Raw genomic sequence first — 25831 nt, forward strand, 5'->3', positions numbered from 1 at the left:
GATAAAATGTTTTTACTTATTAGAGATGGAATTCTGAGATCTCCTCTCCAAAAGCTCATTTGGAAGATAACCTTTACAAAAATTTTCCAGTAATGATTTGTATTACATTAACTCTATATTAGATGACAACTTCGAAGACTGAAGTTAACACTGGAATCAGCCTTCAAAATAAAGTGCATCAGAATAATAATCTGTATAAATCGAAGTATACTGCAAATCTGTTTCTCAGGATAAGATGTTGCCTGCTGCAGATAGCCTCATACAGCTATTAGTGCCCTATCAAGTCTGTGGAACTACTTGCTTGTCAATTAAATAGGATGTGAATGTGAAAAGCAGACGGACACAGAAGGCATGTTTCGTTATTGCAATAGACATCGTCTTCATTCAAATTGACCAACAGCAAACAAGAAAAATTCAGAAGCCAACTGAATTTGGAATGTGTGTAATGAAAATCCCATTCAGTACCTCATTATATTCTCAATGAATTTTTCTTTTGTAGCAGAGTAACTTGGAAAAATAACAACAAAGCAACAGCAAAACAGAATCCCTCCTCTACCAAGGATCTGAAATTCTCTCTGAACTTTACTACGTGATGCCTAGGAAAAGTTTAAAAACAGACACTATTGTGTCAATACCGCTGGCTGGCACACTAAGCAATTCTGTCTGCATCCACCTGCTGTCACTTACCTTATGAATAGATTGCAAGCTCTTAAGGGCAAAGACTATTTTTTTATTTTCTTTTATACCAGGATGTGATAGTATCCATATCTCCTCTGTGCTACAGTAATATAATAAGCTAAATAACATTGTTAAGCTTTATTTTCTGCTCTAAGCTTTAGATCCATCAAAAGCGAGACGGTTGCCCAAGTTTCTAGGAACAAAAGGCCAGTTTTTCCACATGACCTGACATGACAGTAAGCACTCTGCTTGCCAGCATCCATGATGCAAAGTTTTTATTCTTTGCACCATGCAAAAAAAAAAAAAACCCACAAGGCTATAATTAATGAACTGCAAGTTATGGTATCTTTCATCCATTTCAACCCTTTCATTGGAAAGAGGAGGTAGTTTAGAAGTAAGGCACATCCTGCACTGCCTGATCAGCCGTAAGGCACATTGCCATTCCACTGAAAATATCTATTTTAAGGCTGGCAATGCAAGTTGGAAAAAGTAATCAGGAAGAAGTCATCAAATGCATTTGGAGTAATGTCTAGCCTCAGACTGTAGCAGAAAAACAGACAAAATGTCTTTTTTTTTTTTTTACTATAGAAAAGCTAGATTCTTCATCCAAATGAAATTTGAGAATGACAGCCCTACAAAAGTATGGGGCCACTGGCTCATAAGGCTTACCACCATTTAATTCTTTCTTTCAGAGTGAAAGGAATGGACACAATTATCTAAGTGTTAGAAATGCAGCTTGAGATGCCTCTGTCTTCTGTTAACTTCTAAAGTTATCTTAAAAGTGAGCTGGGAAGTTAAGATGTTGCTATTAAAAGAGACTTAAATCCAGATTTTGTTTTCATCATTACCTTGAACTAAAATTTACCCCCAAAAATCGAAGGGCAAAAATCCCATAGCAACCAGGGGATAAAGTTACAGTCATGTTGATACCTACTCAAGTAAATCTTTAACAAATAATAAGGACAGAATCCAGATTCCTTGCCAAATGATCAATCTCAGCATAGCATTAAGTTGTCATCAAAGTTTGAACTGGCTCTTATTCAAAGCAATATGAGAACTGGGTTCTCCAAATGCAAAAGCCACCTCAGCTAGCTTCAACATGAAAGTTGTCAAACTGTGCAAACTCAAACGAGCGAGTTCCAATAGCAGCCCAGCCATTACTTGGTTTAGAAACAGTGACATTCTCCCAGAGTGGATAACCATTTAACAGTCCTGAGGCAGAAGTGCCCTGTCAAAAAAAGGAAAAAGTTAGCTTTGTAAAATCCAGTGATTGTGTTGACACTGAACCTACTCACATGGGAGAAGAGACAAGGCAAAAAGATGTCAAGTCAACTTTCAAGTATATTTTACACATTTTCCATGCAGAGGCGCTTCTAAATATTGCACAAAATCCTCCAGTGCCTATCAGCTCTGTGAAACAGATCTAATGCCTTTACAGTGAATATATAAAAGGCTCATCTTCCACTAACTCACAGCTTTGTAAACTCAGTGTAGAATCTGAAGGGTAAACTAGTTTTCCTCTTCCACTTGTGTCAGGCTCCCTCAAACAGCCCAACTTGTCTTAAGGGGATATGATACACCTGGCACTGATTCTGCAGAATTAAGCAAAAGTCAAAAAGAAAGAGAGATGTATTCCAGTCATTAAGCTGAGAAGAAGAGGGGACAGCAGAACTTTCAAGTACCACGTTGCCATTAGAATTAAAAACAGTTTCAGAAACAGTTACAATTTATCTTGCCAGTGTACCACTAAACAGCATTTAGAAAAAAAGTGCTTCAGTTTACTTGTATTTCTTAATCTGAAAGACCATTACAGACACAAGTAAAAGCAAAGAATGCCTTTCAAGAAGGAGTCAGCATGAGAATTCTTTAAAGAGGGCTCTGCACTTCTGTCATTACATCAAAGGCATATTTGGTACAAAATGCTTTAACAGCACAGATGGAAGTTTGTAGCACCATCGTTTTAAAATTACCACCATTTTGTGTTTTAAACGATTTATGTTCATCTTCAGCACCCCATTCAGGTCTTGGCCCATTTTACAGATGGCAATCATTGTCGTAAGCGTGGGTGTACAAAAGTCAAAACTAAACTACATCCATTCCAGTGAATGCCTTAGGTACAAACGTCCCTTTGTCTCCCAATGTGAAAGCATACAAGACAAAAAACAGCTTCTAATACTCACTGACATTTTAGCATAAGGGAAAGACTCAGTGCATAATTTTAAAAGAGAGTTTGCTTCAGCGGAAGATCTCCCCAGCTAGGATTCAAGCTTCCCCACATTTTAGGCCACATTGCAGTTGCAAAGGTTACATTAGACAAAGGGATTAGGCATTCAGAAGAGGAACTTAAAGCCTTTTAGTACTTGCACCAATGTCACACCCAGCTAAGTGCACAGGTACATTCAAACTAGAGCTTGAGACTACTTTGCTCACCAAGTGACTATGGTCAAAAGTGGTGGGGAGTGAGAGGGAAGGAAAAAATGTAGACAGGCTTTTCATTAACTGTGGCCCATTTTTACAGCAACACTATGCCCATGCTTTGTCAGTATAGGAAAGAAGGATGGCAGCTCATCCTATTTCCCCAGTCCTTAACTAGCACTACATACAAGGCCTTAGCATGCAAAGGGAATTGGTGGGAGCCAGATTTGTAAAACAGGCTAGTTTAGTAGTTTACTGACAGTCTTCAGAACAGGAAGTCAGGTCATGATCTTTTCATTAGATTAAACAAAAGATTTGCCTCTCTATCCCTCCTATCTCCAGCTTTCAACTCATCTTTCCAGTTATTTTCTATACCTCTCCAGTTTCTCAAGATCTCTTTAAAAATACAGGCAGCAGAACTTGGTAAGGTATTTTAATATTGATTTAAAATAACAGAGATACTATGTTTTAGATAGGGCAAACTAATGCAAGTAGACAGTCAACAGTATAGCATAGTTTTGTCTAAACCATTTAGAATTGGAAGTTTCGTAACTGGTTTTCTAGCTTTTTGCCTGTGTCCTTACCTGAATGTTAAGAGTAAGTGTGTGCCACGCATTATCCCGGACACCAGAAAGTCCTTTCATTAATATTTCTTCTCCGGCTGCAAAACATGCTTAAGGTTAGCAAAGTGTTACTTCTCCTGTTTGCTGAGACTGATAAATACCAAGCCAGCAAAAGGAAAATAATACCTATTTTTCAGAATGTTCAGGACTGACATCTTGCCAATTTCAACTGCAGCATGGAAGGCTTAACACACAAACCTGGACTCTACATTATCAGTGCCTTTTCCTGTTTTGCCAAGACCGTTTTTCCACTGAAATCTCCAATGCTCTTGGGAATTTGCCCTGAGATAAGGATTCCCTCTATTGAGAGTATGGGTTCATGAAGTGTGACAGTAGCTATTGCTCTGCTTGTTCTCCTTGTTTATGTATCAGTACTTTTTTAAATCAGAGGGTTTGAGTTGCCACATCATCTTTTTGCTTAGTTCTAATGAAAATTTAAGCTAAGCAAAAATGGGGTGTGACTGACACCTGGATGGAAGACCTGAAAAAAAATTAAGTGCTACAAGTAGAATCTTCAATTATTCAGTAGACAGTTTTAGCTGCAAGTTAATTTAACATTCAGGCTCCCTTCTAGAAAAATATAAAGATCACTAAAAATAGCTCTACAGAAAAAAATTATCACATTGTGTAACAAGTGTCTCAGTCTGAAATAATGAGGTGGTAAATTAAAATCCTCTCATTTCATCTAGGAAAAAATATTTTTGACAGCCTGAGAAACTAATTGGGCAATGTTGTTATGTCTTATTAAAAATAAATACTAGAGTCGATCCTAAACATTAGTAAGTTTTTACATACAGCTGAAACATAAGTTGTTATGGAGTTAGACATTGCAAAGTTTCGCTAGGGAGTACCGGTATGTTAAGAGAAGCTAATGTAAAGCCTCCTCCACACTACCCATCCATGGTAAAAAAGGAAAGGAAGAAAAAAAAACCCACAAAAAAACAACATGAGAAGAAATGAGAAACTACAGCTACCAAATAGAAGACGAGACGTTTTCTAAGGTCCAGTACAGTGTGAAATGGGCCATCATAGGCTGTCTTCATATCAGATACACTGTAGATCTAGAAGTTGCATTTGACTCATCAGAAACTATTGAAAATTTAAATTTATACTCATGAAGTGATAGGAAATGCATTTAAACAACAAAACCTGTCACTATTTCAAAGCAAATTAAAAAGAACTTTTAGCTATTGATGAGGTATTATGACATACGCTCTTTCACGTGTCTGGCAAATACTCTATAGATGAACACATATGAATATTAGCATCACAAGTAGAATACGCTCTCGCTCCACTGAGCTAGACTAACAGTAGGATGCATAATTTGTGGAAACAGTAGGCCACTCATCATCATCACCTAAGCCAAATGTAGAGCAGTGCAAGTCAGTGTACATACAAGACAGGCCACTGCATTTCAAGCACAATTTTATTTTTAGGTGTAGTATAAGAATACAGATCAAACCTTTCTATAATTAATATTGTATCAGAGTATTTATGGAAGGCAAAATAATTTACATTTGCTAGTGTAAAATAGGTTTTGTCAGCAGAAAAAAATAAAATCCAGAAAGCTGAGACTGAGAAGTACACCAGCAAGTAGCCTTCAGATGCTCTCTTCACATAGAAAATGTGGCCATCATTAGAGCACAATGTGTTAAATTCATAGTGATGACAACCGAATTACAAAATCTGAACATTAGTCATTTTTATCAAGGCTATCAAAATCATGTGTCCATATGTCAGCATCCACTTTAGCAAAGAGCTGCTTACCTAGATCACCAGTGACTCTGTAGGTGCCATCTGCAAAAACCCAGAAGAAAACTCCTTTGGTACGTCGAACATATATCCCACCATTGTCAACTCTTCCTGCAATAAAGACGCCCCCATCACGTTGTTTTTCTATGTAGACGTCACAAGTGACTGTCATGTTTACCCTATAAGAGAAGTTTAGTGTTTTAACAAGCAAGGATCGATCTTTTTGAGCAGGCAATAGGTAGAAGAGTATTCCCTATATAGGACAACAACCTTTTTGAGGAAAGATTTAGCAATCCTAATTGTGACCTACAGGTGTGAGATGCACGGGACTTGTCTAGAGTGGTTGTTTCCCACCTGTGAGTCCACAGAATTTCATAGGAAGAGTAATTCTTCCCAGAAACCAACAACAAAACAAAGTGTATTGTCAGCAACTTTCAATTAACTATTTTAAAAAAACCCTGAAAACCACCAAACAGAAGGTTTGCATCTACACAGAAAAACTATCACGTCTGCAAAATGAAAAGTTGCTTTTAGATAACTAAAACAAATCCAAGATTCAAGGTCATAGCACCACATCTGCTAAAATTTGATCTTCATTTCTCTAGGATTTTTAATACAGGCCAAATCTTAAGTAATCCATACCTCTTGCCCAAAAGCCAAAACAAACTTTTTTAAACAAAATGTTCAAAGAGGTTGAAATTATGTGATTTTTCTGAGGTGATACTTCAGCTCAACAGTAAAGGACCATGTTATACACATAATGACAGCTGTAAAGGAGAATAAAGGAGAATAAAGCAAAGGAATACCAGAACAATCAACGGCACCCAGAAAATTTACACAACTTCCCCCGCCCTGAAGTTGCGCTACAAGTCTCTTAACAATAAAAATTAAAAGCATTCTATTAATGTACATTCAAATTAAAAATCTACATCCCGTGTCAGAAAGGACTTGCAATACGGATACAGCCACAAGGTCGCATATTTAGGAAGTTTCTAATTATCTATAATTATTTACAGAATGTGAAAAGACACTCTGTCATCAGCTCAAGCTGATAACTAAATCATAAAGAATACTTATTTTAGCAACTTTTCTCCCCACCTTTTACATAACAGTAAGAACGACCTGAGATTTCATTCTAGTATAATGCTATTAGAAGTATCAGATTCTTGGATACATATTCATTACACAAACAAGATTTCTTTCTTGCCTCCTTATGTATTAAACAAGAGACCCCCACATCTTGCTGAAGCTATTGTAAAGATATTGGAAGCAATGTAGAATGAGTTAAATAGTAATATTTTCAGTATACAACTAGGTTCAATAAAACCATCAGAGCAAACCACTACAAATTCAGGAGTAGAAACAAAAAGTTTTCACAAGCACAAGATTGAAATCCAAACTAAAACCAACTATATAATCCTAAAATTTAATCATAGTAAATTGCCATTGATGACTGAAGTCAAATATCATTCCATAGAGAAATTAATTGCAAGATTGGTTCAGTATTTCAACAGCAGGCACTAATGGTTGAAAACATCTATCCAGGACAAGATGAACCTTAAACTGAGGATGAAGCAAACAAATCAGAGGGCCTGAAATTGAATGTTAACACTATGAAAAGTTACAGATCAGTAAAACTTGAATAATCAGCTGAATATTCAGGAAGCAAGCTTGGTTCTGAAGACAAGATGAAAATTCAGAAAAAAAATGGAACAACTATGAAATAATAGGAAGTTTTTAGGAATCTCAGTACAGTAATTTAAGACTTTAAGAATACACATCCTGTGTAGCTATTATAGGGCTCACTGAATATGACCTACTCAATGAGGGAAAGTTGATTATAGGGGGAATATGAGACTTTGCTTAACAGAGGGCTGCGGAAGAAAACATCAGATAGCTGAAGAACAACCTCCAGCTACAAGATGGTGATATTCTTCTAGGCTTCAGAGCAAAGTGATTCAATCAGTTGTCCAGGCCAGAAATTAGAAGTGTGAAGCATGTTCTGAAAAAGCATTTGAGGGATCAATGATCCCATCAAAGTGAAAAAAAAACTGACAGAATGGCTATTTTAAAAAAAACATATCAAAAAAATTTAAGCTAGACTTCCAAATAGAAGAAAAAGTTTTAAGTGTAAAATTTATTATTACTCACTATTACTAAACCAATTAGTTAACAGGCTCTTTCCCAAATGCTTTTTAATTTTAAATAATCATTATGCTAAAATATGCTACTTGATTCCAAATTACCATCATTATAGCTCCTAGAAAGAATTGCAATCATAACCATATTCTTATCAAACCAGTAAAGCTCAGTTACATTTACCCAGAAATAAAACTGTTTTAAGTAGCAGTTGAATCAAATCCACACAATTCTAGGAACTGCTCAGAAGATGGCAGTCTGCAACAAATATAACTGGATTAACTCCCACACTATTTCATTGATATGAGATTGATCAAATCACTAACAATCAAGTAAGACAACTCAAAATAAAGTAATTTAAACTGAATCAATTTTTTGTCCCATTTAAAAATGTACTGAAACTCAGTGCACGCTTTGAATTAGGATTATGACTTGGTCTTTCTAATACGCCAACTCAGACCCATTATTCTGAAAAATCACCTTGAACAAATATGCCCAGCAGGACATTAGGAAAAGAAATTTCCAGGACAGTGCAGCAGTGGGCCAAGCTACCAAGAGATGTGGTGGACTCTCCATCCTTGAATGTTTTTAAGACTCATTTAGACAAAGACACAGTTGATCTCTTAGATTTGGCAATAGCCCTGAGCAGGGCTCAATGACTTTTGGAAGTCCCTTTAAGTCATCATTTCTACATGTCTACAGAGAGTCTGAATGCAAAAGCCCTCTGTCCAAGAGAAATGAGGCTTGAGACAGATTAACTGATCATAACTCACACTGGTAAGGAGGAAGTTTCCCCAGATGTCACTAGAAATTAGTATTTACATACCACTGAAAATTTCCTATGAGACTGATGGTCTGGTCTGCATCAGAAGCCCAAGTGATGGGTCGCTGAACCACTACCTGGCGGAGTGTGAACACATGATCTCCTGGGTCAGAACTATTTATGAAGTATTCAAAGACACCTGTCTGATCTGCAAAATTTGGGGCTTCACTGAAAGGTGGATTACCTGTTCAGAAAATAAAATACATATCAACACCAAAACATTATTTTTCTTATGTGTATTTGTGTTTTCAGAAATTTCCTCTGAAAATATTCTCCAGAGTTTTTACTTACTTTATCAAAGCGCAGTCTCCAAAACTGAAGTTTTGGGAGTTGGAAGGTGATTTTATTTTTTGTTTTTAAGCAGATGCCAGTTTTTGCAAACACATAAACAAAGTAAATTACCTTCTTCTCTATCTTCCTTCCAAAAACTAGTTCACTATAGTTATAAGCTATCTCATTTGCATCAAGAATTTTAAAACTGTTAGCAATTACACAGTGAAGACACAGAATTAAGTACACCTCATTGCAAGTGAAGTATACAGGTGTAAGTTGTTGGAGAAGCAGGTATAAATAAACAAAAATAAAACACACATTCATATCGCTTACATTAGAGGATTCAAATAACATAATTGTTATTGCCTTTCTACATTAAGACTATATCTGTGTGTGAATTAAGTTTTTAGATAAGAGATTTCTGACTTACGAATATTGAAATCATCTTTGTAATTTGAAGGAAAGGGCTGAGGTGGTGGAGGCTCTGGGCAACCACATTTCTGCCCTGTCTTGAGTGTGGTTAAAGTGTAGACTTCATCCACATTTAGATATAAAGAAAAACTTCCCTTCCACACCTGGAATTAAAGAAAGCTTAAGCTGCAAAAATCAAACAACTAAATAACAAAATACCCAAGTTCCTGAATTAAAGGAGATCCTCTTAAGTCCTGATTTAAGGCAAAAATCCTGTCTTCTTGCCTCAGCATTTAATATCTCCAAGCTATTTTGAAAACGTCTTTCCCCCTAACGCTTTGTTACCTCCAGGTAAGTTTGTATATAGCTAGTAAAATTGTAGTCAAACAGAGCTAATAAAACATGCCCTAATTATGCAGTTTAGGCATGAAAGTCCAGGAGTTCCAGCAAAGGGGGAAGAAACACCTGAAATTGCAGACAGACTGTAATTAAAACTGATCGACTTACCTTCACAGGATGGAGTTGCTGGAAAAGACTAGAGTTTCCCGATTCAAACCCAAGTCTAGAATGCCACACTTGAAGGGTTTGCACCATATACTACAATGAAACACAATACAAAATTAAAAAAAACAAAAAAAAAAAACCCAAAAAACCCCACAAGAAACCTTGAATATTCACCTTGTCAAATATCAGTCCTCTAAGTGTGTCTAATTTTTGTTATTTTAGAGCTCTTGCTCACATTAGAGGCCACCACTCTATTCAACTAGCCATTATATATGGCTTATCTTTTTATAGATTATACGTCAATAAGCCATTGTCCTAACATGCAGTAACATTGCTTATAAAGACAGAAAGCATTGCAATCATACACGCAATCTTTAGCTTCTCTATTAACTACAACAGTATCCCTTTGATACAAGCTCTCTGCCTAGGAGCAACCAGGCAGAAACAATCTCCTGCTAATTTTGCTTTAATGAGACCTTTAGTTTAGTTGCTGGTTCTTTGATGTTCATTTCTGAGCAAAGTACTTCGCTTACAGATCTCCAAACTTCTGCTATACTATGGCATATCATTAGTTACAGATTTTAATCATATCCAACCCCTACTTTTTTTTTTTTTTTTTTTAGTTACCCAGATGAACAACAAAGGAAGCAAACTAGAGTCAGGTTTGGATAAGCTGTCTGATACCTCCCCCAAAGGGAGCTGTATATGAGAAGTGACGCTCAACTACTTTTCCTAAGCAAAGCGTTTTATCGCCAGAAGTACTGTCCAAACTATCTCCTCCTAAATAAAAGGAAACTAATGCCACCAAAAATCAAATTCCAAACAAGTAAACACTTTCACCTTCTGAGAAGCAATCATCCAAATCTACTAACAAAGATTCACTCACAAATGAAAGTATCGCTCACATTTCAGAGGGAAATTCAGTTTAGCGAGATTTAAAAAAAAACACAAAAAACACAAAACACACACACCACCACAATTGGGAGATTCTCAGAATATCTCTTCACAGGATGGAACAACATAACCTACAGTATACAATCAACTGCAGTTACTTCCCTGGAAAGGAGCTGATAACAACTAGAAAGGTCATGGCCATGCTGGCCAGTCAAACTATGTCAGCATGTCAGAGCACCCAGCCTTGGAATAAATCCTAAAGAAAAATCCAATTGCATTTCTGTTCTGGGGAATTTCTTCTTCAATATGCAGATGATTAGACTGGGAGGTAGTAATTCTATGAATTCAGTTCTGACATTACATCTCATGGTAAAAGCAGAACAAGAACGCTTAAAACTTTGCCAGGTGTGTAACAGCCTCTAGTATTGGAGGTAAAGAACTCCTATTTCTTGTTAACCTGTCATATTGTCTTGCGTGTATTTGATTATGGATAGCAATTAATTTTAAAAGACTGATCAAATGTATTCAAGATCTACTTACAAATGACCCTTTGAGGTAGAAAGTTGCTTTCTGAGGTGTCACACTGAAATGAGGCAGTAGAGGCCTGATACATTGAGAGTGATTATGAGTCTGAAGAAAAAAATAAATGTAACAGAAGGAACATGCATTACTGGAATGTACCGCATGGCAATGTTCATGAAACACATACAGTATAAATTGAAATTAAAAAAGCAACATAGTGAAATAAATAGTTGCAAATTGATCCTGTCATCGTAACGATAACTACAATTATACTAGCTTAGTAATTTTATTTTGAATACTGCTTAAAAAAAGCACAATTTAATTTCCTCCCAGAGTGTGTCATCAAATTAAAGCTAATTTGTGATATAAAGATGACATACATATTGGTCTCCAGGAAGATTCAACTAGCTATTCAAAGTTTAGACAGAAAAAAGGACCTCTAGTGGTCTCACTAACAAAGCTACAAGCATCAAAGAACATATTCATAGATATTGAACTACATAAATAAAACTTCATAACAAATCATTTCCTTTGTCTTTTCTAGTTCATTAGAATTGCTGATGCACATACCATAGTTTCAATGATGATGGTAAGGTTTCCTAGGCCATCTGTCAGAGCTACAAAACTACCACCTCCTTCTAACTGTCCATCTACTCGCAAGTATGACCAGCCTGGCTGAGTAAACTGTGTTGTGTGTGCTGAGACAAAACAGAACAAAAATCAGAAGAAAATAATTGTCTTGATAAAAAAATAACACCATTTGTAGTCTGAATTAAATTTCTCACACACGCTTACACAACAAAAACTTCATTTAGGAAGAAAGTAATGGAACTTCCAAAACAAATTCTACCTATACAAGAAAAATTGAAGAATTACACTAAGGCACAATTAAAAACATCAGCTCTGTGGCAGATGAAACAGTTAAAATGATAACGATTATTTAGACAGGAAGAAAAAATTATTGTACCACTATATAAGTCAATCATGTATATGCAATATGAATATTCATCACAGTTTAGATTTTACCAAATCTCTTTTTTTTTTTTCTTTTTTTAAATAAACAGTTGAGCCAGAGAAAGCATAGATGGGCATCTCCATGAGGAATAACTAAGTAAGTTTTTCAGCATATAAGAGAGAGTACCAAAGAAGAATATGACCTAGACCATGAAAATCCTGAGTAACATGGAAACAGGAACAATTGCTCAGTTGTTTTGAACTGTTCATATGACAGTAAGGCCTTTTTTTTTTTTTTTTAATGCTTTTACATATACAGGTAACTAGCAGAAGAATAAAAATGAAGGCATTTGCCTTGTTCCTCCTTTATTTGCATATGCTACTTGCTCTACTGAACTGTGGCAAAGACAGTAAAATATTACAGAAGGACTACAGAGTAGCCAGTGAATCCACATGTCAATAGACACTATGTGAACATACTCCCCTTTCCCCAAGCACAAGGAAATGCTAACTTACACATGCCAAGAATCTCAAGCAGGACAAGAGTACAGGGGTTCTTTGTTCCATTTTCTCAAATTGAGAGGTATCAAATGTCTTCTTAAGGATTAAAAAAAGAAGAGGGAAAGGAACTAGGAAAGCACACTGATCTTTATGGGCATTTCAGATCAAAATATTTTAACAGTAACAGCTATAAAAGGCAGTAGTTTATTCATTTCTGCTGTATCTAACGGTCAAGTATTAAGATTTCCCGTGCTATTAGATCTTTCTGCTTTCTATTGAAGGGAGCTTTTTAGCTTTCCACAAAACTACTTTATTTTGGTACAAAAAATAATACATATAAAAAACACTAAACAACTAAAGGCCTCGGAAAATACAGTTATGCTCTGTGTTAGATTACCAAACTTTTAACTGCAAACTTTTTACCTGTAATCCAGATAGGAGCTTCTACTTTGTAGTGGCCACTCCACGGCTCTTGCGCTGTCATTAATCCACATCGACCAAAGGGCAACTCTTCATAATAACTAGCCACCAAGTTCCATGCAATGGTTCTGGAATAAAAACAGGTTTGTTTGCTCCTTTCATATGGATAGTATTAGATTAATTTAGTACAAGAATTTATTCCTCTTTTTTCTCCAGCATACAATGAAAAGAAGTTTAAGGCAAAAAAAAATCATTCCAGCTAAAGGAGAAAAAACACAGGAGAGGAAAATAAAACAAATTAAATTCCAGTGTTGAGAACTTCTTACAAAACTGATGATACATGCTCTGGCTATATCACCATAAAAAGTTGCACATCAAAGGAAATGTGTACTAAGGGTTAAAGACTCCATTTGTATTTTTTTTTCCTGTTTTGAAGGGGAAAAAATTAAGTTATCAAGCTTTACAGCTTTTTGTTGGGGTGTTGTTTTGGGAGTTTTTGGGTGGTTGGTTGCTACTGGTGATGATGGTAGGTTTTTTTGGGGGGAGGGGTTTGGGGGAGCAATTTAGTACCACTAAAAAAAATAATCCTTCCTTTATCCATATAAATAACAAAGAGAAAACAACTCTAACCAGCCATCCTCCAGGAGCTGTCGCTATTTCAAGAAGTTGTCAGGATACTGACAAGGTTAATTACTTCAGGTCTTTTGGTCTTCACTGAAAATCTTTTGCTAGGACTTTAAACTTAAGACCTGTGTGCCATAAGTATGGAAATACAGCTTAATAAAGCAGTTACGTAGAAAGCAAAAGCTGGCATGCTGTTCTGCTATTGCATATAGATGAGTGCAAAGGCCTCATTCTAAAGTCATTGCCATAGATTTATCACACTATAAATGCATTTCAGAAGAGATCCTGAAATCCTACAAAAAGTTGCTCATAAAATAAACCACTCCTGAGTTATAAACCCAACTTGCTCACAATAAACTTGTTCTGCAGAGTTTCAAACTTAGAAAAGGAATGTAGGGAACTCAAGTTCAAAGGAAACGAGCTTAGCAGAAAGATAAGCTGCCTTTCATCAGGAAGACTCTGTTTTCAATATAAAAGCCAAGATAACTTCAATATTGGATATATGGACTTGGAACTATCCCACAATAATTTCTAAACACAATACATAGGTCTGGCTGTCACGTTGCTAAACAAATGGGGCATATATAATTACAAAGTGCCTGTAAAAAAGAAAAACAATGGCAAAAGAAAGACCTCAAAGTAAGATACTAAAGCATATGAGAGTCAAGAGGCAGCCAGAATGGTCAGGAATTCATGTAGGAAATATTAATCTGTTAGATACTTGTAAAAGGAAGTTTCTTGGGCCACCTGGTTTCTATGAATCTTCTGTCTCCTCTGCAAGGTGAAATTTTCTAAGTGCTTTGTGCTGTGCTCCATTTCAAGCATTTCAGACAAAAAGATTTCTCTTTATTATTCCAAAATGAAGTTATATAAAAACTAAAAGCTTTGAACAATTTTGCTTACATCTTGATGCCTACATTTTTTTTAATCAGACTTCTCCCCCCCCCCCTCTCAGATTAGTAGTTGTTGCACTGGAAACATCGAAGTATGTTTTCTAGTCTCTTCTAAAACTGCGAGTTATGTAATTTCCCAGTAAATAGAACAGCTTTCTTCCAGATTTCAGTTTCAAAAGAAAATGTGCAGGAAACAGGAAACATATCAAAAGACTACAGCATGTTTTAGAATGGACTCTGAGAAAGAAGTTGTATGGAAAAACTAGATAATTACATCCGTACCTACTACTTTTAACTGAAGACAAACCACCTGATAAAGACCTTAAGAAAAATACAGATAAATTAGCTTTATTGTTATTTTCCTCCAATGGCTTTCATGTTGGTAGTCCTTCTTAAGAACATTCTCTTTTTAACAAATATCATCAGAGTCTCAAAGGCATCTGAACTCAGCTGCATAAGCCATTGGATACTGTGGAACAGTAACTCAAGAATACATTAAAACTTGTGGGACTTCTACCACAGAAAGAGGTAAGGACAGTAAACTTCATACTTTACTACATTTGCATTCAGACTGACAGTGGAGTTTCAGTTTACCTACTGTCTTACCATAGCAAACGGATGTGTTACATAGTACTTTAAACAATTCTTACATATGAAGTTGTGAAAGCAAGCAACAGTGCACAACACTTACGAGGTCATGTTTCCATTCACGTAGTTTTGGTTCAGGATCCGAGCCCAGCAGCCTGCACCTACTTCATCATTGAAAGTACTGTAATCTTCTGAGGACCACAGTTTCTTCTTAGTTAATAAGGCATTTGGCACTGTTTTTGTTCCAGGATAGTGAGCCCTACACAATATTTTAAAAAGAAAGAGCACTTAACACAAAAAGAAAAATCAAAGCCTGGAAGTACATACAGCAGCAATGATTCACCTCCTCCAAACTGAAAAATGAAAAACAAATTTTCTTGGAATAATACTAATGGAATAGAAAAAAAATGGAACCAGAAAGAGCTATAATATTCCGTAGCTTATTATCTTTGCGTCAGTAGAAGATTATTTCTTCTGATACATGCCAGCATATAAGTTAACCTAGCTTTAAATATATCATGCAATTTCTGCAGCTTGCTAAAGCGAAGCTTTATCCTGAAATTGAGCTTGAAGATTTTCATAACTGTAATGCGCTAAATAGAGAAAATACATGCTACCTTGTACTATCTTAAACAAAACCGTAAATAATTATAAAATCAACAGTAAGATACAGTACTAGGCACTATTCTAAGAACTTAACTGCATGAATGTCTTAGGACCTAAACATGAACTTGACTAATTTTGCACACCTTTTTAATAAACTCAGGTTTCAAAAAGGCATGCTAGTTGGATTATAAAAGTTACAGAGATGTAAACTGAAAATAGTTGAAACATGTAAAGGAAGCTAATTTTCTTTCCAAGATCTTCCTTAATATGAGGAGCAATGCTTTCTCCCACATTAAGACTACTGATTATACTCAATCACAACATTGATTCACTGTGCCAAATTAGTCTGACCAAAATAAAACCTTTCAAATCACTTGCAGAAAACAGGGTCATGATTTTGCCCTCATTTAGCACACTCATTGAACACACTAAATACCTACACTAAAATGAAACTATCAGCACTGGGAATGAAGGCATAAATATTTCCTTTACTATTAGCCTGAAATGTGACAAATTGATACATTTGTGACAGGGACACAAGAAATACCAGTTTTTCTAGGCTGACTGTTGGGTTCTTTTCATTATTTTCCCCATACTGGACAATGGGCCATTTCCCAGTGTTGTAGTCCTTCATACATAGCTTCACTAATGATAGTGTAACAGATAGTAAAGATTTTAGCTACATCCTTCTCTGCTGTACAGATTACTCTATATTTCCCCTTTGGTTTGGAAACACAAGTATTACCTTAATACCCAGCAAAGGTTTTTGTAATGGCGTAAAGTGTGTAGCTTGCAAAGACAAGGCAAAGAAGGAATAATTTCTCTTTCTACACTCCATATGCTGAAAAGCTGTTTCTTAGATATTAAGAGTCAACATCCCTGCCAAATATAAGCCGTACTTTACAAAAAGAGAAAAGAAAAAAAAAAAAAAAAAGCAGGGGGGTGTTAGAGAGCTTTACGTAAGATTACACAGGAACAAGATCTATAGAGCTGTGATTTCCTGCACTAAGACAGAGGGTCGCCTTTATTTGCATAAGAGGGAAGAGAAATAATTCAATGCAAAGACACTAAAGCTATGGAAATAAATTGGAAAAAAATGGGATGATAAACAGGATTAAAGCTACAGGGAGAACAAACAGGTTCTAGAGGCAGACTCCTTCAGTGTATCTTTACTGGCAGCTTTGTTCCACTTAAAGCCCACATGCTTATAACATCCTCACTTTCTCCCACTGATATGCAATCAGATAAAACAGTTTCACCACCAGTTGAGAAATGAATCATTTTTCTCTGCTCTTAGATGCAATTTCTGTTACTGTTAATGAACACAATTTACACTGTATTTGCTTTTCACTTACACTGATGTTAACCAAGGGGTTTTGGTTTACTTTCATTAACTAAATTAGTCCTTAAAAAGTAGGACATGACTAAGGAGTGCATAACTCCTATTCCATATAAAAACTAACTTTTTTTAAAAAAAGAGTACACCAATCTTTCTTTTTTAAACTTTTAATAGCACTGTAGAGTGTATACTTTAAAAAGACCCACCCAAATGCACAAGATAAACATTTGCTATCAGATTACAGTGAAGGCTTTCACACCCAGTATGTGCTGGATTTGTTGAACTCTATGTGATTTATATTTAAAGAAAACACTAGATAATGCTACAGCCCTCTTTTAGATGTCTTGCGCCACTCTACAGCCTCAACAACTAACACAAGGTGTGCAGCAAAGGACAGGAGATTAGCTGTGTCCAAAACAGCATGCTCTGCTCCTTCAGTTGTGAAAACAATCTTTTTGCTTCAATGGAAATGAAAAAGCCTACAAAGGAGCGACTTATACTCCAGTAACTCTCAGGAAATAATTGGTCCACGCAAGGACCACTACCATTTGGAGAGACTTGAGTATCCTGATTAATGTTTCAGGAAAAACCACAGACTCCTAAACACCTACCCTTCTTGCTGCCTGAAAAGATGAACTGGAGTAGAGTTTATGCATCATTCTTATAAATGCGATGCTTCAGCAGAGGCAGCAGGATTTTGGATTCTTTGCTCAAAAGAGCAGAGAGTCAGACACACTGTAACAGAAGACCATTGCAAAGAGAGAGGAAAGAATCATGAAAGGGGGGAAAAAGAATGGATCTTGGTGGAGAAAAGGTAATGAAAGGAATAGTAGGAACAGAACTACAACAGAAGTGACACATAAGTTTAAACCTCTTATCACTACGAGAGAAGATTTTACCAACAGCCTTTACTACCAGTGTTTGCATTCTTCAAACCACTGTCATTTACTAAAAAAGTATTTTCATTGTTCCCTCCTTCTTTCAATCTCTCTGGAACCAGCAGATGGTTGGTTCATCATCAGGGCCTCTAGCTGTTAGAGTGGTAACAGTGTATTTTTAAAATATTAATTATTATGAGATTAAGTGTGTTTTACACAGCAGATGATGAAGCAATATAACTCCAATGGGAAAAAAAAAAAATCCACAGTTGCCTGTGTCGGGAAGCTACTCAGATCTATTAAGAAAGTAACACTATTTAAGAAAAGCTCTTCTACTTATGGATTGCAAATGCTGCTTCGCACAATTGCCCACAGTGACTTCATTTGGATAACTTAGTTAAAAAACAAACAAAAAAACTTGTGTTATTTTTTATTTTGCATATAGCAATGGCCCAAAGGGGAGGAAGAGGAAAAACTCAGGATAGAAACAGCAGGGGTTTCCACCATTTTTCTCTCACGCATCAGTACAAGGCTGTAGAAACTAAATTAAAAGATCAGCCTATATAATATCATGAAAACCTAAAATCTAATTCTCAAAAACATCTCTAGAAAACACTGTCTTTCCTACTGCTCATTCCATATCAGCACACAGGCCTGGGAGGGACTCAGGACAGTTTGAATTCCCACTACTACAGGCACCACATCATGATTCCATCATGCAGTAATGTCACAACATCATCTTGTTTTCCTTAGGTTGTTAACTTGGGCATAATTAGGTCTAACAAATTTCTTTAAAAGGCTTGGTTTTCTGCAACACTTACATTCAGCAAAATGTGTGTTTAGAACAGATCTGGTTAAGAACACTGGTGCTTCTAACCAAAAAGACCTAACGGCATACTAAAGTTACATTAGGTGAAAATGAAAGTTGTTACTCCTAAACTCACTGACACTTTCTAAACACTTCCTGTTTACTTTCAATTAACAGCAGGAAGGCGGTGGGGGGAGAGGGGGGTGGCATTTTCAACATGTAGAGTCAGAGTAGCTTGGTCTCTAACTGTACAGCATGTAAAAAACTAACTGGTTTAACTGTGTTACAAACAAGTAGCACATCTAAAGTACTCATAGGAGTGGCTGTGGAATTTGCAAGCCCATCCTTGAAAAACATTGTTTTCAAGAGCTACAATGTAATTTAAATGTGTGCAAAGTAGGAGTAATACTTGTTTATAATTCATTATATTTCATTTCACTGGTAAAATTGATGCAACCATAATAGCTCTGAAAAGCTGTTTGGAAATATCATATTATAAAGAGCTTTGGTGACCTGGGTCATTCCTATGTGGGTGAACATCTACTAATAGTTTTACAGTGTGTCTTCAGGGCTCCCTCTAATTTCTAGCCACTACAATATCTTGCAGATGAAGCCTGGATGCAAATAGTGCAAAATAAAACAAAAGCAGCAGCTTTAACTAATCTCCCATCCAGCTTGTCTGATGAGAGACCTCATAGATCACAAATTACGTTACCACGTCCAAAATTGATTTTATGTACATTCATACTGGCTACAGGAAATACTTTTTATAGTTTCAAAAAAAAAAAAGCAAGCCAACATTTTTTTTTTTAAAGATACCATGATGAGACGTGCACCACTAAATGTCCAGTAGCCAACTGATTATCCATTACACAAGAGTATTTCATCTCCCTGTTAAGATTGAATCAGAGTAGGGACATAAAACTTAGACTTGCAAAGAGTTAAGCAACTACAGTTTACTGAGACAGTGTAAAAACAGTTGAGCTTCAGGAACTGACTCTGGGTGCACACTTGTAGCTGCCAAAAAACAGAAGGGAAGCATGCTTACTATATTGGGATCATAGTAATTACAGTGGATTTGCGTCTGGTCAGAGTGAGTTCACAATTGCTTCCACTTGTTGATCCACACATGATCCAAGACTCCACTTGCAAAAAACTGTCAGGATACTTTTTGTTGTTCATAAGGCACTGACTGCCTATCTGTATTTGGAGGGAAAGCCTTCATTTCTACACCTCCTATGTGTCAGATGTATAAAGATGAATGAAAAAGGCTCAAGTTGAAGCAAGGAACAGCCACATTTGAAGCATGTGATTGGGTCAGGCAAGTTTATGGAAGCTAATAATTAAAATTTAGAGCTACTGTAAAAAGAAAAGTTGATGAGCAAGTCTTACACACATTTCCATTCAGCAGACAAGTCAGTAATCAATCTCAAATTTAGTCTACTACTTTTGCAAAATATTACCATCATACGATGAAACCCAGAACGAGAAAAACAAGTCAGCTGGTTGCATGCTTTCCAAACACAACCTTCCCATCAAAACAAAAAACGGGAAATAAGAATCAAGACATTATTGTAACTAAAAAAAGAATCATAGCCCAAATTCATTTCTGGATCACACCCATTTCTGTAACAGACCAGTGGAAGTCAGTAATGCAAGGCTGTATACACAGCTGTAAAGCTAAAGCACTTTTTGCATACCAAATACAGGAACCAAAACAACCCTCAGAATACACAGGGTTATCCAAAAAACTTTCAATTCATCAAAAGTGCAACCACAGCCAATAGGAATCTTCCACATGATAGGAGACTCATGATTCAATTAAAGGGTTGAGGCTGTCACCAGGACAATAGCCCGTGTGATTTGACGTGGGTTAGTGAGAAAGATTATAGTATCAATCCTTTCATTGCAGGTAAGAGTATAGAGAGGTAAAGCTTTGGCTGTGCTAGTCATAAATAAGCAAGATGAAGACAAACTATGAACAAACCACCAAGAAAGAAAAACAGAGAGAACCCCCTACCCAATCACATCGACCACTCCATGGAGCTCAGAGTCAAGCAGCAAGACAAAGGAAATGGGCTCCCACAGTCTATCGCTGGCTACGATCCTCACCTGCTGCAGACCGTGCTTATCCAATGTGTACCTCAACAGCTTTGGAAAAAAAAGGAGAGCAAAGAACAGAGAGAAGGGACAAACAAAAAAATGTTTTTCAAATTGTCAAAATATTATATTGCGAAAAGCAGCAGCATCTTCAGCACTATTTGAACATATTTAAAAAACAAATCATGTTCCAATTTTTGTTTTTACAACTTGGACAACAACTGTTACACCAAACAAAACGTAATAGATCGTCAAACACAAAGTGCCTTCAAAGAAGGACTTCTTCCTCTACCGTGCCAAACCCCAAAGTACATGACAAAAGGAAAAATTAAAAACATTTGGTTCTTATTTTCTTACACACACAAAACTGCAGATAAAGTTAAAGACAAAGCATATCACATTTCATGCAAGGTTCTCTATTTGCAGATCAACCACATGGACGTCACAATGCTGAGGGTTAGGCTACACAGACCACATACAGAGCAAGGACAACTGAATTATAACTTATAAACCTTGGGAAAGCACAGTAAACATTTAACTAAGAAAAGGAGTTGATTCCCCCTATTCTCCCTGCTAATCAACTACTTCAGTTTAACAGTGAAGCAATACAAGTGAGCTCAGCTCTTCCTAAACACAACCAACACAAGAAATGAGAAAAAACCCAGACACATACACACCTTATCACTCAACCGCGTTTTATTTCAATTTTTAAAATTGCAACCACTGTACACTTCCCTAGAGACATTTTAAGGCCTTGAAAGTCAATGAAACTAATCTAAAATGTCACATAAGACTGAGCCTAACGATGTAGTTTCTTGAAGTCCAGAGGTCCCCTAAACAGCACTTACTGTACTTGTAAATTCAGGTAACACCAAATGCCTAACTACCTTCAAATCATTCTGTATATTTCTACCATATATAATCTTGTCTAACAGGGAACACCACCTGCAGGAAACAGCGCTGCAAGATTTTTTTTTCCTCAGATCAGAATCTGAACTAGCTTATGTGCAGTTTGACAGTAGCCTGAAACATCAAGATTTCCTGCCCCAAAGTCTTAAGAACTTCATCTGAACACAATGTTAGTATTACTTCTGCGTTGTATTTTCCTGTCACATCTTGCATTAGAATAAGGTAGTATTTGGTTTGCAGACTTAACATACATACAAAAGCTAAAGTATTTAGCGATTAAGGGAGGTTCCTGATGACTAGAGAAAAACAGTTTTAATGCCTGTCTTCAAGAAGGAGGATCTGAGAAACTACAGGCCCATCAATCTAGCCTCAGTCCCCAGGAAGGTTACAGAGCAAGTCTCCCTGGGAGCCACTGCCAAGCACAAGAAGGATAAGAGGATGATTGGGAACAGCAGCATGGATTTAGCAAGGGCAAATCATGCGTGACAAACATGATTGCTTTCTACAACAAGATGACTACCTGTGCAGGCAAGGTGAAATCAGTGGATGTCATATACCTTGACTTTAGCAAAGTCTCCCACCAAGGTGGATAGAAAAGTCCAACCAGGATGCAGATTGCTAGCAATGTCCCCACAGGCTAATGTTAGGGACAATACTGTTTGATGTCTTTAATAAAACTCAGGAAGTTCACATTTTGCCTTGCTGGCGCACACAGCTTTTGCTTTCCCTATTAAGCTGTCTTTATCTCAACCCACGAGTTTTCTCACTTTCACCCTTCTGATTCTCCCTCCCCCGCATCGGGGGGAAGCGAGCAAGTGGCTGTATGGGACTGAGCTGCCTACTGGGGTTAACCCACAACAAGTTATATGCTGAAAAGGAGGGCTGTTATTTAGAGGCAACTAACAGACTGGAAAAAACAGGCTGACAGGAACCTCATCAAGTTCAACACATGCAAACACAAAGTCCTGCACCTGGGACAGAATAACCCCTTGCAACAGTACAGGCTGCGGACTGATGAAAGATTCAGTTAAGTATAAGAACGTAAAAGAAAAAAAAAAAAAGAGCATGAGTATGGTCAAACACGTGGAAAAAGTTGCCCGAAGGGGTTGTGAAGATACTAAAGCTAAACAAGCCTTAGCACCATGATCTAATTGCACCTGCTTGATGCAGGGGAGTTCAACCAGATGACTGTCAGAGGTCCTGTGCAAACCAAGTTAGTCAATAATTCTGTGTAATTACAGATAACATCCCCAGAGATAAGACATTAAAAAAAAAAAAAAAGACAAGGCTGTTCTACAGTGAAATCTATTGTTTTAAATTGAGACAAACATTATGTCTTAAGATTAGTTACATAAATTCAAAATTAAGTTTCTCGCTTGTGCTTTGAACTATGTAATACAAAAATCCTGTTTAAAACAATGGCAAAAGCAGCAGCATCCAAAATCATAAAATAAATCCAAAAGACAGTATTTTCTATAATTAATCTTTATTCCTCGACCAGCTTAGCATAGTCTTAGACAAGTCAATTCATCTTTCTCTCTTACAGCAAATGTTTTCTATCTCAGAGAGGGCAAGTAACAGTGAACTGAACTTGTTCTTCCTATTGAACTGAGAAAGCATTCCTGGATCATAGGACTAATGATTCCTCTAAAGTTGCAACTATATTAACTGTGAAAATCAACAGAACAAGAGCCCTTACATAAAAGCTATAGTCATTGACAAATAGCTCTTAAATACGTCACCCATCATCTTTGTTCATTAAGACTTAACCATGATTTTTTAATTTTTTTAAGTGACAGACACTAGGAGACAGGGAAAAAAAGATAAATTGAAATGGCAGCAATCGTTTCTGCTATTTGATCATTGAAAAAGACTCATAAGATAACTTAAATAATTGAGAACTATGGAAAAACATTTTCAATTTGTCCACTTCTAGATAAACATCAGAAAAAAAATATTGTGGAATATATTCAAGTCTAATTGTGTATTGGCATATAGGCCTTTAAGAAAGGACTTTCCAAATAGAGATACGGGCTCTATAGGCTTTGTTAAACACAACAGACAAAATCCATCTCTAACACAGAAGATGTAGTACTGAGCCATAATACATCCTGGGAGAAAAGTAACATGAATATATACTACGCAAACGCAGAAATAGCACCCATCAAAATAACACAGGGTTATTTTGATAACCTGATAAAAAATAACAAAATAACAAAAGCACACATCAAAATAACAAAATTTTCACAGTAGTAAAAATGGTCTTGCAAACAAAATAAGGAAACATAACAGAGTTTATGACTTGAGCTAACTATATTACAATATTTTTTTCATTTTCAAGCACTTTATGAATACTGGGTAAGTAGCTTGATTTAGTAGCAGATAAAGGCTTTTTTCGTTACTTCTTCTAACAAAATTCCTGTTTTCAATGGCAAGTGCTGCAACTCATTGGTATGAAACGATGGCAAGCAACATGTTCAGGAAGACCACTCCTTCAACCAATGAAAATGAAACACACTGAATGATAACAGCTTGGTAGCCTTCATTCTAATGAGAAAATATGAAGTCCTCCATCTTTCAAATCACAAGCCAGCAGACAGCAAATATGGAGGCGAAAAACCAGACACAGAAACTTTACCTTAAATCTACCCTAGATATGCTTCAGATTGCAAATGGTATTTTAAGCAGCGATAAAGCTCCACGGGGAGCAATGGTATCAAGGTAAAAATTATCTGATGCGAAAAAGAAAGGAAAGGAAAAAAGAAAATTAAAAGAAACACAAAAAAAGGGAAAGGTCAGTTACTTTTTGTGGATGGATGCCAAAGCAATCATTTCAATTATCTTGATAATTTCTAAATAAAACAATATAACTTTAATCCCAGGTTTCCATTCCAGAAGAGAAGAACTAAGAAAAAGTCACAGAGAGGATTATACTTGAAGAGATTACAGAACAATGTACAGGAAAGGATTTCAGAGAAAAGAATTTAGGACTATTTAGGAAAACTGACTAGCAGATTTTGCAAACTAGACACGGTTATCTAAGAGACACACAGATACAGTGTACTTTTAGCAACTTTCTGAACCTGAGCATTTGAAGAACAGACACCTAAATCTTTTTCTAGGTCAGCAAGAACTCTGTTTGGTAGTTGGTGCCTTAAAGTCAGCATTGGCTGAGGAACATGGTGTTCTCATTTTGTACTAACCTTAATTTCTTGATAGATAACAACACTACTGTACAGGAAATATTCTCCTAAGTCTTCATTTTCTGTGATCAGCAGGGGTAGGGGAGTTGGGGAAAAGTCCATATGACATTCAAGAAAAACCTCTGACAAAAAGAACTTTCATCTTAAAGAACAACTAAAACATGTCCACGGTCCTAAAGGCTACAAACAAAAACAGGTACTCCTAGCCTTGATTCTGTCAAGCTCTGAAAGAAGTAAGAACTATACACACTCAGTGCAGTCATCCTGCAAGTTCCATTGGCATGGAAATCATAACTAAAACATTTCCTAATGCACTATAACTTGCTGAGGTGGAAGTCTTGCCTAACCTAAGAAAGTTATAAGTTTTTAAACCAAATGAGTTACTCAATGCTGGCTTTATAATTGGCATTTCTCAGGCAGCCGCTTCCAGGTGATCAGTGTTTGCAAGCTCAACACATATGAAAGCAGTTTCTTTATAAAATCCCTGCTTAACTGACTTGCTATAACCTTTGATCCATGCATTAGTTTAAACAATTATGAGCATATCACACCCCCTTACGTATAGATAAGGATAAATGGTACACTAGTGACCACAGGCATGTTCTTATCACAGTAAGGTTAACAACAGAGGTAAGCAAGTTACCAAATGTAACACAAGTGAGCAATTTATACATATATAGGTCATTTCCACTGGGAACATGCTATAATTTTTAAAAACCTATTTATAGTTTTGAGAAATCAGAGATTACCAGGAAAGCAAGAGCAGCAGAACAAGTATCAAACCAGTTGACAGAAGCAAGGTAGTAAGAAAGTGCATTATGGAGCAAGAGTGCAGGCAAACAATCAAGTTGCCATTTGCTAGAACTACAACAGTGGGTATTCCTAGCTGCTAAAAGTGAGATGGTTGTATTAGTTTAAAAACAAACTTTGGATGCTTGTTTTTACTTCTACTTTAATGTCTGTGTGTGCGCTTC

The 25831-nt window shown here is 36.4% G+C and overlaps 1 protein-coding gene across 1 annotated transcript in view; it reads right to left on the reverse strand.

Moving 5' to 3' along the window:
* Positions 1–999: 999 nt before the first annotated feature.
* Positions 1000–25831, reverse strand: part of GALC (galactosylceramidase) — a 39657-nt gene continuing 14825 nt past the window's right edge. Inside the window, exons 7-17 of the mRNA XM_009319517.1 lie at positions 20666–20796; positions 15118–15273; positions 12913–13037; positions 11605–11732; positions 11053–11142; positions 9622–9711; positions 9134–9278; positions 8434–8614; positions 5484–5647; positions 3678–3754; positions 1000–1906 (exon numbers count right to left, since the gene is read on the reverse strand). Coding sequence (XP_009317792.1) covers positions 1763–1906; positions 3678–3754; positions 5484–5647; positions 8434–8614; positions 9134–9278; positions 9622–9711; positions 11053–11142; positions 11605–11732; positions 12913–13037; positions 15118–15273; positions 20666–20796 — 1431 coding nt within the window. The 3' untranslated portion in view covers positions 1000–1762. The remainder of the gene's footprint in view (positions 1907–3677; positions 3755–5483; positions 5648–8433; positions 8615–9133; positions 9279–9621; positions 9712–11052; positions 11143–11604; positions 11733–12912; positions 13038–15117; positions 15274–20665; positions 20797–25831) is intronic.

This window comes from Pygoscelis adeliae, unplaced genomic scaffold (genome assembly GCF_000699105.1).
Source record: "Pygoscelis adeliae isolate BGI_AS28 unplaced genomic scaffold, ASM69910v1 Scaffold71, whole genome shotgun sequence".
NCBI lineage: Eukaryota > Metazoa > Chordata > Aves > Sphenisciformes > Spheniscidae > Pygoscelis > Pygoscelis adeliae.